The sequence below is a fragment of the Crocodylus porosus genome, unplaced genomic scaffold (genome assembly GCF_001723895.1).
Source record: "Crocodylus porosus isolate Cpor-Errol unplaced genomic scaffold, CroPor_comp1, whole genome shotgun sequence".
Classification (NCBI taxonomy): domain Eukaryota; kingdom Metazoa; phylum Chordata; order Crocodylia; family Crocodylidae; genus Crocodylus; species Crocodylus porosus.
Genome location: NW_017728917.1, coordinates 31,349,595 through 31,363,704, shown reverse-complemented (window position 1 = coordinate 31,363,704; position 14,110 = coordinate 31,349,595). Strand labels below are relative to the sequence as shown.

Here is a 14,110-nt window from a genome sequence, read left to right as displayed (position 1 = left end):
CTTAACTCAGACTAGCTGCTACCTAGAGGTCTAACAGAATGCTTAAGTATACATTTAAGAAATGTTTCATACAACACTGACCTGCAGAGAGGCTATCCAAGCATCCCTGATGTAACACAGTCCATATCACTGAACGGAAGTGTGGTAATAATACAATGAGATACATTATATTGGTATTGCAAAGCAGCTTTCTTTCTGAAAAATATCAAAGCTTTCTTAGCTACACTAAATTACAACTAATTCTGAAATGTATGTTGTAATTAATACCATACTATCCTTTTGCAAATACTCAAGTACAATCCAGCTATTTAAAACATGATCTGACCAAGATGCTAGGAATGCTATGTCCAGATTTAGCTAAAATGTGGTAGTCTATCTAGTAACTTCTATTTTACTTCCTATCTGAAATGCTGTGCTGCAGCAGAACTGCATCTCCTAGTCCATGGAAGAACAGTTAAGTACTGCCTTAGAGAGCGTGTGATCAATTGAAAATTAACCCTACTTTCTATAGGCAGACAAATTTAAAGTTGGTCTAATAAAAGATATCAGATTCACCTTAAGAACACAGCTACAACCTACACCCCTACTACTTTCTATGGCATCTGATTTTTTTCTTTTCTGTATCTCCATATTTAAAAGTACAAGGCACTAAGAAATTAAGGTAGTTACCGGCTTTTGTAGGCGTCCAGCAACATAGAGAGTTTTCCAGTGAAGCAAATCTTCAATCAAGAAGTTTGTGCCAATTACACCATATTTTATCATCTGAAAAAGCAAAGGAGTAGACCTCAAACAATTGAACATCATATGCTAGCTGCATTACATTAAAGGTTATTTGGTAACGTAGTCATTATTTCCTGGAAAATAAAACTAAAATAAAATATGAAGTTCACAAAAATTAAAGGCTTTCCTCATCACTGTACTAGTTTCATTTTTAGTTCTCTAGAACTGCACCAATAGGTTTAACAAAGAGTTGTTTTCCAATGTCTGGTCATAGCACAAAAAAATTCCTGTGCTGGCACCGTAGACAAATGACTAGCTGAGCATGGCTTCCACATTACTTTCTCCAAAAACTGTCCCACCAAGTCGTGGCAGCAAAGGTCAGAAAGCAGGGAGAAGCCCACAGCCAAATATCAGTAACATTGTAATAGGAATTCTATCCAATCAATTACTTGACAGCTAAAATTAACTGTAAGCAAACTACTTTTTCTTTAGAATGGTGCTTAGAACAGGAAAGATTCTTGCTGTTACACCACAACACAGTAAAGAAATTAAGGGCTCCATGACCATGTTTGTAAAAATGAGAATGGAGGCACATTTAAAAGGAGGAAATTAGAATTCATTACTATTTGTAAAACAATACAGGATTCTTTAAAGGAAGTTGCTATTAAGTACTGTAACAGTCAGAAACAAAAATAATGAAGTCCTATTGATTGTTCTGTGCACCTGCAATTTAAGGTCCATATATATTTGCATTTGGCAGAATCTTTCAAAACAGCATACATTCAAAATATAACCTACTGTTAAAATAAGAAATACCACCAGGACTGGCATTCCCTCAGAAGTAGGGGGGAAAAACCCTGTATTTAAAAATAATAATAATAAAAAAAAAAAATAGAAATAAAAAAAAATGTACTGCCAAATGACAAAACCTGAAGTTTCAGTGGCTGTCACATTTACATAGTCCAAACAAAGAAATTAATAGTCAATTTAATAAATTTTCTAACGCCTATACAGCAGGGATGGCAAAATCAATTGGTCCATTGGTAGTGACCTACCTAAAATGCAGCAGAAGTTAGCAATCCAGTAGTGCCTTTAATTTTGCTCTTTTTGCCATGCACCCTCCACCCCATTGCCACTGAGTAGCCAAGAGGCAATTAATGCTGTGGTTTTTGCCTTAGCCACTCAGCAGTAGAGGGGCAGGGCTTCTGCTGTGATTTAGATAGGTCCATGGGCTATACTCCTTGCAGGCTACACCTGCTCTGGCCACAGCAGACTCCACCCATGGTGCTGACAGGGAAGCTAGAAGTTAAGCTCTTACTGGGGTAAGCAGCTTTGCCACCATGGTCAGAGAAGCATTAAAACAGCTAGCAGTCAGGAGGTTAACATAGATGCAAGTCCTCTCATCAGCCTCATGCTGCTGCAAGGGGAGATATTGGTGCAGCCTCTACTGCAGCTACTCCTGCTCATCCCTATCATGAAGTATCACCAATTTCTATTGCCACCTGTACTGGGGAATGGCAATACTTATAGCAGCTGCAAGATGTGCTCGCTGATACCTCTTTCTGCAGCCATATTACCTGTGAGGTTGACAAGGAGATGCAAACTCTAAAAGCTGGTGTCTCCTGCCCCCACTTCTCTATTCTGGGCCTGGGAAAGATGGCAGTCCAGATAACTCACTTTTACAGGCCACATCCAGCTCATGGATCATGCATTTCACACCCCTGCTATACAGGAACAAATGATTCCCATTGGTCACTGGCCAAAATACTGATGGTATCCCACTACTCTATACTGAGCACCTGAAAGGATGGTGATACTCCCACAGCAGGTACAGCACCTGCACTCTTCAAGACATTGCTCTGTGCCAGACTTGCTGGCTGGGGTAGTGCAATATACAAAATGGGACCCATCTTCTTGCCACATCTATTTCATTGAGGAACTAAATGGAGAAAGTTAAGTAAGGTACATTAAGAGAACTATTATAACACTATCCTCCAGGGGTCTTTACTCAATCTACTCAACATTTTCAAAAAATGCAAGACTACCTACAACTGGAAAAGCTGGGTGACTTCTCCTTTCTGCACCTGGTAAGAGGGAATTAAAATCACCCTTAATGAGATTACATCAAACCTAAACACAGCACAGATATGCAGAGCCAAGGTTGAAAATGTTGGTTCTTCACCTTGAAAGCATAGGTTTCTGCTGAGTCAATGGAAGATTGTGCTAGCTGCCATGTAGTACTTCAATGCAACTGACCAACAACCATCAGCCAGTAAAGGCAACAATCTGACCAAACAAAAGCCCCCTGCATACAAGGGAATTACAGTTTCCCAGCACTGTAAAATTAGCAGCAGTACAGTTGTACCAATTGTTTTGAGGAAATTAAAACTATAAAGCTTTGATAGCTTCCAGAGTTGTTATATTATCCTGTCAGTGAGTGCTGTTTCTCTTATAATTTAAAAAAGCGTATTGTAAATAAAAAAGGAAAGAATGAAAAAAAAGAAAACTAAACTTGCTAAAACACTGTTATTCTGATCAAGTTCTCAAGATTTAAATTCATTTCATTTCTAAATGTTTCCTCAATACCCACACTGCAGCCTAAAACTGCACACATTTTAAGCAAGCAACATATCTAAATCGTTAACACAGCTAACAAGCTAAGACTTCCTACTTCTCTTATTATTCTTTGCTTCCAGGATGCAAGGGTCCTACAGGACTCCTAAAAGTTGCCAATGCAGTTAGAATGATATTTAGAGAATCTAGGGAATGAACTGGGAGATGGGCAGAAAGTATATGCTATGCCTTGTGGAATAAATCATCAGTCCACAGTACTAAGTACAGAAGCTCAGGGATAAAGGGAAAAAAAATAAAAGCACTGCTACTCCACTTTTGTAAACCTGACCTCTGAACAGTAATGCCAGAAGAAGGCTTAACTTAACTTTCCACAACTCGTGAAGGGCTCCAGTTTGATTCCCATTGTTTTCCATTAATGTTAATCCTCTTTGGCAAGGTAGACTGACATACAGAAAGAGAAAAAAGAAAGGTACTTTCATAACAGTAAACACCACACTGGAAAAGAACATACTCCTGGCAGGAAGAGTAAGCCATACGCTAAAGGAGATAACATACCATACAGTATAATTCCTTGAAGTTTGACAATGCTTTCAAAAAGGAAATGATAATTTTAACTCCATCTTTGCAACATATCTTTAATTTTACAGATGGAGAAAGTGACATAAATCAAGTGCATTACAGAAAGCTACGCAACAATTTGCTGCCTCATATTGGAACGGGAGATACTGTAGCGCATCGAGGGGTGGGTGAGCTAGCCACAGGTCCTGGGCACAGACTTAGATGAAGTGCCAGAATGCTGTTGGGCCAGACAACACTGCTGGGGGCACAGCCAGCAATTAAGAAGTTAGAGGTGTTAGCCTTCCCCCATACTGCAGCTCCTGGGCTTTTCACCACCAAATTTACCTTTAGCAATCGCTGAAATTTGGGGGCAGCTGCAATAGGAGTGTGCACGAGTCTTTCAGTTAGTGGCTGCTCAGTTAACTCCTAGCTCCTGGCTACATCCACACCTTCCCCCCACAGGAACATCTGTCCAAAAAATAGCATGAGGCTGCCTTGAGCCCTGGGCCCAAGCACAGCAACAGCTCTCCATGGAGGATGGGACGCAGGGGGCGAGGCTGACTCTCTGTAGGTGACCAACATGGCGGCAGTTCCCCCTGCAGCAGGTTTAGCCCACAGCATATCTTACTAATTATGTCCCCAAGGAGACGGAGAGAGAAGCAAGAATGCAGAATGGAAATAAACTGAAATGGGGCTAGTTAATGGCCACAAACTCCTGAAAGACTGATTCAGGCTCAACATTAGGAAAAACTTCATAGTCTAGACAACTTGACTGAAGGAATAAGCTCCCTCCAGAGGTGGTGCAATCACCTACCCTGGAAATCTTCAAAAGGAGACTACATAGTCACGTTGCTGGGGTCATCTGACCCCCAGTTATCTTTCCTGCTTGGTGCAGGGGGCTGAACCCAACAATCTTCCAAGGTCCCTTCCAGCCTTACAATCTATGAATCTAGGGCAAGCAACCTACAGAGGAAAAAGCCTGATCCAGCGCATGGGAAGTCCATTGTACAAAGCAGTTTGGCAACACTGCTGCTCCACAGTGTCTGAGCCTCCCTTGCTGCAGAGGGGCCAGGAATTTAGCAGCGGTCCGCTCAGAGGTAGGGAAGGACACTGCGCTGGCTAGGTCACAAGCTACACTTTGTGCCAGAAAAAGGCTGCCAACCCCTGGGCTAGATTACATACCAAAGGAAGTTCCTGTTCCCATTATTTAGTTTATTTTCCCCTCAAGACAATTTACTCTTAACCCTGTATTACCTAGAACAGGAAAATCCATTAGAACTCCAAAAGGGAATAAAAAGTTTTCAGCCTTCTTCAAAATGGTGATAATAATTTAGCCTGCTGACATCTTGTGTTATCAGAGAAGGAGACTCCTACTTATCTGCAATGCCTCCTAAGCTGAGCAGAAAGAAAACATGGACAATAGGCTGCTAACATGTGCTTTCTAGAATCAAAGTTAGAACAGTTAATTCTAGGATCAATACATATGAAGAAGAAAAAAAGATAAATCCCAAACCAGAGCCAGCTTAGATGGCCCTGACCCTGGTAGAGATGTGAAGGCCCAGAAAAAAAAAATCCAGGGGAAAAAAGTTCTCTCCCCATTCCCCTCTCCCCTGCTGAGGTCTTCTGTTTTTTTCTGAAAATTTGGAAAAGTCGAATTTAAAAAAAAATAAAAATAAAAAAACCTCTTATGAAATATTTTCTTTTTGAATGATGAATAAAATGTTTAAGACAAGGTGTTCATATATTGCTACCCTTTGCTACCCAAAAATGTTTTCTAATAATTAATAGGAATACTTTTTTGTAAGACTATCTACAGTACCAGATCATTACAATTCCTGTACACCAAGGACAAGCAGTACAATACAACTCTCAAATGCAAGAGCAAGATGCATTTCTGCCCCCCAGGGGGCATTGCCATTTTCACAAGAAGGATTCAGTGCCTTCTTTGCTTGCGGACTTCCTCTACTGTTGACTTTTGATCTAGAGGTTGGTAGATCTGCTCCTGTCCTCCTGACTAGGCCTCAAAGGGCTGGGAGTGGACACTGGCAACAGCATCCATTCATTCCAGTAGAGATCAGAAAGAAGGAGCTTATTATGCTGCTTGCTCAAAAGCCTCAGGAGAAGAGACAGAGCAAGTCTAAAGGTTTTGGAGTTGAAAGAAACCTGCCTCCTCCTGGCCTTTGCGACCTTGAGATCCACAGAATTACAGAAGCAGCACAAAGGAGCTGAAAGTATACTTCTTTATTGAAAGGTAAGAGTTTAAATTTCTCTGAATTCAGTATATTAAACTATATTTTAGCTGCATTAGTATATTTCATAACCTATGCAATTCATAACTGAATTTCTACTAATCTGATGTTTTGTGAGAAATCACCCAACCTCAGCAGTGAGGTAAGACCTGCAGGGCAGGGAAGTTGTTCACAGTTAACTCTGAGGAGGCCTCTCCTCCATTCATTACTAAATTTGTACATGCTGTAGCTTAGTGCTTGTCTATCTACCTATATGCAAGCTAGCCACTAAATTACATTTTTCTCTCTCAGAAAAATGGTGCAACCAACTTCTAGCACATGGAAGCATTTCCACGCTGCAAGTTATTCTGAGGGGGGAAAAAAAATGTGATTTGCAAATACTGTCAAATGACAAATGCATTTCCAAATGCTACTAGGATGACCAAATGCATCCTTGTATGTAGGAAATGTCCTGCAGACATTAAAAAAATCCTTCATGGGTGCAGGTGAAGAAGCAGATCATGATGATGAAAGTGCAAGTAGCTCTTTCCAATGTTCTCAATCCAGAAGTCCTCCTACCGCTGCTCCTTCTATAACATCAGCATCACAAGGAGTTGCCCAATGAACATCCTCAAGTAACCAACTATTGCAACCAACTGTACACAAAAGACTCTCAATAGCTTCATCTGAAGACCAGATGACACCTGAAGGTCAGGAAAAAATTGTCCAAGCTCTTGCAAGAGCAATATATTCTTCTGGTACACCACTTTCAATAACTGAGAGTACACACTGGCAGGAAGCTTTTAAATTGTTAAGACCATCATACCATTTGCCCAGCAGACATTCTTTGAGCATGTAACATGAGAACAGCATGGGAGATCATTCTAATATTATAAAAGCCTTAGTCTGTCTGTCCATAATGCTTTATTCACACTCTGACTGGCTGACTAAAACAGCCAATTAGACTGTGGATACAGCATTGGGACAGGAGGTGGTGGTGCAGTGGAGTGCCGCCATGATGGTGGGGACACAGGAGACGGAGCTGGGGGGGGGGGAGAGGAAGGGGGAGGTGGAGGCAATGGAGCAGAAGGAAGCAGGGGGCAGGTCACCAGAGCTGGTTTTGCCCCGCTCCCCTTCTCCCTGGAGGTGTTAGCGGCAGTGCAGGGAGGTGGGGAGCAGGGTTGGGACAACACAGGGCGGGGGGCCCCCACCGGTGTTGGCCTTGGCCCGCCCCTCCCCACTTCCATTTTCATTACATCAGTGGTGGGGGAGGAGTGGGCCCAATGGGAGGGGAGGAAAGGAGAGAGAGGCAGGTGTGCCACGGCGGGGGAAATGAGTGGCCCTGGGCCAATACAGTAGGAAAGGGGAGGAGTGGGCCTGGGCCTAATGCAGGGTGATTGGGGCAGGGGGGAGAAGGGGGGCCCACTCCCTACCATCATTCTTGATGGGCAATTGGCTATTAATGAATAAATATCCACATATTACTGCAATAGGATATGCATCCCATGGGCTAAACTTGCATCTTAATGACATTATGAAGTTGGACACTCTGCAAAAGATCTACAGAAGAGCAAAAGAAGTTATAAAACTCAAAAAGCTACTCATACTGTAGCTGCAGTCTTTAAGAAAAAGTAGGAAGAAAAGAATGCAAAGAGTAAAGTAATGACACTCAAACTCTGCGGTAAAACTAGATGGGATGAAGTGGTGATCTTATTTGAAAGTCTACTAAAAGAAACCAAAGAAGCTCTTCAAGAAACAGTAATAATTGAGGATCTTAAAGTACCCAGAAACGTAAGGAATGCTTGATGACTCCTCTTGCTTCTCTCCTGCTTCAGATTCCTTCATCTTCTGCAGCATGTGGAAAAAAACTGGTCTATGTTTGGAAATACACCAAATCAAGAAGTCCGTGAAGATGATAAAAGTGAAGGATCAGAAGAATCACAAGCTGTTGATAGTGACAACTCAGAAAATGAGACTGATTAGACAAAGTTTCATATAGCAAAATTTGTATTCAGTGAGTCTTGGGGTTTTTTTTTCCCCACCTCATCTCTTTTTCTAAAAATGAGTGCTTTCTGTATCTGCTTGGCACTGTGGAGGAGACCAAGTCAAGGATATATAATAACTTTCATAATAACTTTCTTTGTTTTACTATAATGTTGATGGTTTCTTCTATTTTCAACTTTAATTTTTGCCCACTTCTCATAAACTGGCAAAACTTAAGAGATACAAGGTTCCTCAGAGTTCAGCAGCTTGTAGCTCCATTTGTAACAGAAATTAAAAGCATTTTAAAGTAAATTCACATAGTAAATTTGTAATTGTCTGAATAAACCATACTTTAAAATTTAATAAATATACAAGACATGATAATTTTATGATCCAACCAAGTTATACATAATACATTTTATGTTCTTAAAGTAGCAACGTGAATTTAGCTCTGTAAAGGGTACTAAGAAAATAAGTATTGCATATGTTTCAATTTTCCCCCCATTTTTTTTTATTTGGAAAAAAAAAAAATGTTGTTTTCCATGGCTTCAAAACGTCTGAAATTTTACATCTCTAGACCCTGGAGAAAACTGAGTGATCTATTATAAAAAAAACACAAAAAACCTAAAAGTTGTTATCACCGCAACTGTGGCTCACAAGTACCAGAAAACAGTTATGTTATACTTAGTTCTTCTAGAGATGAATTGTTCTCTCCATTGCTTTTATGTTAAAAAAAAGTACCTTTATGCCTTAGTTTCAGGTTTCTTTTTTTGTTAAAAAGCCCCTAAAACTGCTACTTTTCCATTGCCAACACACTTAAATTAAATAAGCTGCAAACTACCTTGATACAAAGGATCTAAGTTCCACTTGGTCAAACCAACTGACTCCAGAATGGTTGGACAAGAATGGAGACTGAAATATACTTGTGTACTTCAAGCACCTCCCTGCCCCCACCCAACCAAAATCAGCCCTTCAGTAGCAATACCTGGAGCAGCAATTGAGCTGGTTCAGGATAAATGAGCTGTTGTGTGCAGTCTGTAGTATTGGGATGAGGCTTGTGGCATGGAAAAAAGACACTTCATTTATAAGAACTTATATAAAAGAACTAGGGGTGCACCGACAGAGATTTTGGGGGTCGACAGCTAATTTTTAAGGAGGCATATTGGCCAATACCGATCCAATTTCTGATACAGCTGCGTGCAGCTGGTAAGTCTGTTATGGAGGGAGGGGAGGGGCATGGGGGGAGGCAGACCAAAGCCCCCCGGCTGAGGGAGGGAGTAGGGTTGGGGCAGGGCACGGGACAGAGGGGGGGCATGGGGAGGGTGGCTTCTGCTGCTGCATGCACCCCAGGAGGGTGGTGTGTGCTCCCAGATCTGCATGGGGCAGGCTTCAGCTGCAGGTTGGGGCAAAGGCTGCACCCGGCTCTTCCTGGCAGAAGCTGGGCTAGGCAGCAGCACTGGAGAGGGGGATACAGATGGGGGGGGCAGGACAGCAGCCACCCCAAATTTGGCCACAGCCCCGCCCCCCCCAGCACCTCTACCCGCTCTGAGCGCAGCCCCGACCCCAGCCCACAGTGGCAGCCCTCCTCACCCCACGTGCACAGATGCATGGAGCACCCCCCCATGCCTTTTTGAGGGGAACACAGCAGCAAGAGCTGACCTCCACTCCCCGCACCCTCTGGTCAAGCAGCAGCTCCATCCTGCGCCCTGCCCCACCTGGGTAGAGCCTGCCTCAGGCCCTCTCTCTCCACAGGGTACACTGATTTCCTCCCCCCCTCCCCTTCCACCACAAAAAACTTACCAGCTCCATGCAGCTCTCCAAGCTGCCGGGCTGCACTCCTTCTGCCCAAGTGCTGTGCTGCAGCTGCATGCATGCACTGGCATTTATCAGCCAAATTATCAGCCACATCCCAATTTTCAACACAATCAAAATTTCTTTATACTGGTGCCGATCCGACAGAGGTGCACCATTCCATTGGTTCACTTCTATAAAGAACAGTAAAAAAGTAACAGTCTTGCTACTAACCCTGCAAGAGTCTGGGGCCTAGTCTTGTTGCTGTTCTGCTTCCTTACCCAAACTGTCTCCTGGAATGCCACACTTCCTGGACAAACAGTCTGCTTACAGACATAAAAAAAGAAACAGACAAACCCAGCACTTTACTTTCAACTTGGTGCACCCTTGCACTGAGCCCAGCAGATGCCCAAAAGAGGCATTGTGTTAGTATGACCTGAGTTGCCCAACCTTCGTACAGACCGCGCGCTTCAGTGGGGACTTCGGCACTTTTATCTAATAGCTGACTGAATCAGCTCCAGATAAATGCACCGAAGTCCTACTGAAGCCCCCAATCTATACAGATGCTGTAGAGCCAGGCTGAACTAATGGGCTTAATCTCTCAGTAAAGCACTGTTTTATTTTGTTTTTTCACATTTGTCAGCAGCCTCAGTGTTTCTAGAAGGGCTACAGCTTTGTCTCAGAATCAGCCATGACTCTCAAAAAATGGGTTTTTTCCTCCCTATATTCTACCATCCAAAAACAAAGTGCACATCTCTTTGGGAGGTGTGATAAGCAAGAACATGCAGCAACTGCTTTACTGCAAGAGAGGAAAGAAAATCAAGGTTATGATTCCTACCCTTCCCTTTTATCAAAGGCCTTGATTCTGCTCTTTGAGTTCAAATATTTAAAACCTATTTAAGGTTAAAAAGGACATGGATCATGCTGCAAATTCTTACCTTACTCAAGTCCCGTAAACTCACAAGTACATTAAGAATGCCTATATCTGCCTCCCTACCCCCAGATTAGGAGGTGGCTCTTTGATGTAAAACCATTTATACCTTGTAAATTTGTAGCTGGCAGAAAACATAGCTTTTCTCCATCTTTAATTACATCTTCTGCTTTTAGTAAAAAGATGAAATTTCATTTTCTTGTAGTTATAAGTTGAGAATGACTCAAACTCAGTATTGAGGAGATAAGAAGTAGACATACACATGTATCCCTCAACACAACAAACTTGAAAGCCGGTGTGTAGGAAAAGCAAATACTACTTCTATGATTTTTAATTACATCCAATACTCATAGAAGAGAGCACTAGAAGTTAAATAATACAGATGCCAATTATAAGTGGTCAGGTCTAATTTTTCATATTGGTATCCATATAAATGGAAACAATCTACCCTGTTCTGTGAATTGGTCATTCACTGAATTCACATCTGTTTTTCTGTTCTGTAAGCATCAATATAATACTTGTCCTGCCAAAATGAACTGAAATATAAATCTAGTTATTAGTCTGTAACATTTTCACATTATTTATGAGACTTGTTTTTTAAATCACAACATTGCCTGCTGTTTGCCAAGCAACAATTAACAAGTTACTTGGTAAAACAGCTTCAGACATTGATCAAGCATACTGGGTGCATCTACAGTGCTTTAAAACAAAACAACTCAATAAAAACTCTGAAGCACTTCACGCCCGAGTTAACTGCTACACACGTGCCTGGGACCACAGCAATTAGAGCTAGGGCAGAGCAGCCCTGGGCTGTCAGGGAACATAGGAGGTCAGCTCCAGGTGACAGAACTGGAATTCAGAGGGGCTGGCCAGCCCCCAGCTGGCTGAACTGACGGGGTGCAATTTGCACCCAGCAGTCACCATCCACATGGGCATTTGATCACAGTTAATCATTCTGCTGTAAGATAGTATTGTCTTATGGTGGAGTTAATAAATTTACTGTGCCCCAATACTGATGCATCTTCACTGTGGATGGTGAAGCTTTACTGAGTAGCTAATTAGTCAATTCCACAGTAAAGTGCACATTATAGACGCACTCACTAGTGCCACTGATGACCCAGGAGACCCCCAGGACCCCAGATAAATGCTGGCCGCAAAGTCTCCTATTCCTTTTGGGTCACTGCCACATACCAGAGCGTGCATATAGGAGCATGCCTGGGGACAAACGGGTCTGCTGCTATCTGTCCCACAGGAAACCTGTGCCCCAGCATGTGTGGTGGTACCCAATATGTGCAAACAAGGGTTTTACGTAAGCATGTAAATATCAGCCAAAAGTCAATTACATCTTCAGTTAACATTTACATAATTATTTTTTCCAAAGAAAACTGACCTTGACTTAGTAAATCCAATACTCTACAATACAAATATCTAAATTATCCCACTCCCAGGCTGTTATACTTACCCTACCATGAAAAGGCACTAAAGTGTTGTAGTAAATTCCAGCTCCACAGTTCTGTATATTACTTATTTGTTTTGGCCCCAAAAATTTTAGGAAGGAATAATGACTCTTATTCTTTAACAAGTTCATCATGTGCCAAGTCACAGAATCATCCACAGCAAACACAAAGTCCAACATATTGTTCTACAAAATAGAGAAAAAAATATTGTTACACACAGTTTAAGAAGCCACCCATAGCCACTATAGGCAAGTGATGCTTATGAAATGTCCAGCAACACAAGCATGCAGCCAGGGAACTACCATCCCTTTCATACTTTAAAAAAAGGAAGAACCTAATCAATTTAAGTCTGTCACTCTTAGACAAGTTGCAATCTTTACACTTGTGCACTTTTTTCATTTGGATTGCTCAATATCTACAAAAATACCCATACAATAGAATTCTTGGTGCAGTTATTTTAAAGCTGCACTAGAGAGGAACTGAATTTTTACTGGTATCAGTTCTTTCAACAAAAAAATTGATGCAAAAAACCGTTTGAACTGAAATCCAAATACAAGACACTTAACTTAAAAAAACCTCCATAGACTACCAAAATATCTGCTTAAGTGCCCTGAATTGGACAGTTGTATGTGTTTATGTATTGTATGCATTTATCAAGCAAAACATTTAGAACTACTCTGAAAGTTAAGAGCTCTTCTCTTTCTGTTTGTCATTTCTAAAGTGATTTTTGCTAAAATGCCAGACTGAAGAGTACACTGTTAAAATTCCATTACAAGCATCTATCCCCTCCTCCCTCCTTTGCATTTGCAACATCTTAAACAACTAAAAAAACAAATCTTGTTTTTGTTTCCTTTGGGCTTTGGTTCAGTTTGGCTGGAAACATGGCTGCTCAGTGGAGACAAACTGTAATTAGGAAAGAAGTTATTCCATTTGACAATTTTAAACACAGAAAATAAAAGCCATTTCCAGATGCAGAAGTCCAATCGCTAGACACTTAGCAAATGCCCAGAACAGACTCAAGGGTGGCTGCAAAGCTCAGGCCAGTTAATGCTGGCCAGAGGCACTTGAACAGATCACAGTTAGGGGCAGGCTACATGCAGATTCAAGCCAGTGAGGTAGGTCAATAATTTCCTACCAAAATACTGTTAAGAAGTATTTAGACTATGGGACTGACTACACTTAACTGCCAGGCTCTCTCCGGTTAGGCCAGTGGTTCTCGGCCTTCTTCGTTTTCACACCGAGTTTTTGACCACGGAAAAAAACAACAGAGCAAGTCTGCCGTAGGGCGGGCCGGGCGCTGCGGGCTCGTGTCCGCGACTCTGGCTCAGCCCCTGGGGGCCGCGGCCACCCGCACCTCGGGGCCCGGCGAGCTAACACACGCAGCCCAGGTCAGTCAAGCTTTTCTGCGGGAAGTTGCGCGGGCAGCAGGTCCCCGCCTCACCCCCGGCCCGTCTCCCTGGGCGGCGCAGAGAAGCCGCAGGAGCAAGGTCCGGCCCGGACTGCGGAGTTGGGCCGCGCTGCCCCAGCTGGCTCCAGCCTCGGTCCCCCTCGCCGGACTCCTAGCAGCTCACCCGGCGCCTTCCTGACTCGGGGACCGCAGCCGCCCCAGTGAAGCCGGGCCGGGCCGGGCCGGGCCGCCAGCCGAGGCGCGCGGAACCCACTTACCGCGCTGAGCCCAGCGGCCGCCCCCGCCTGGCGGAAGACGCCGGAGCCATAGGCAAAGGCCAGGCTGAGCTCTTGTGGGAAGTGCGCCAGGATGCGGCGGAGCTGCACGGCCGAGCCCGGCAGCGCCATGAGGGCTGGCGGGCGGCTCCAGCTCCAGCCCCGCCTCCCGGCAGCGCCATGAGGGGGCGGGCGCCTCCGGCTCC

The 14,110-nt window shown here is 43.2% G+C and overlaps 1 protein-coding gene across 5 annotated transcripts in view; it reads right to left on the bottom strand.

Moving 5' to 3' along the window:
• Positions 1–14,058, bottom strand: part of TAMM41 (TAM41 mitochondrial translocator assembly and maintenance homolog) — a 63,723-nt gene extending 49,665 nt beyond the window's left edge. For 3 of the 5 annotated variants that reach the window (XM_019537024.1, XM_019537023.1, XM_019537025.1), the window contains exons 1-3: positions 13,908–14,058; positions 12,248–12,427; positions 670–762 (exon numbers count right to left, since the gene is read on the bottom strand). In XM_019537024.1, coding sequence (XP_019392569.1) covers positions 670–762; positions 12,248–12,427; positions 13,908–14,036 — 402 coding nt within the window. In that variant the 5' untranslated portion in view covers positions 14,037–14,058. The other 2 variants (XM_019537027.1, XM_019537026.1) reach the window with 2 other exon arrangements.
• Positions 14,059–14,110: the final 52 nt, after the last annotated feature.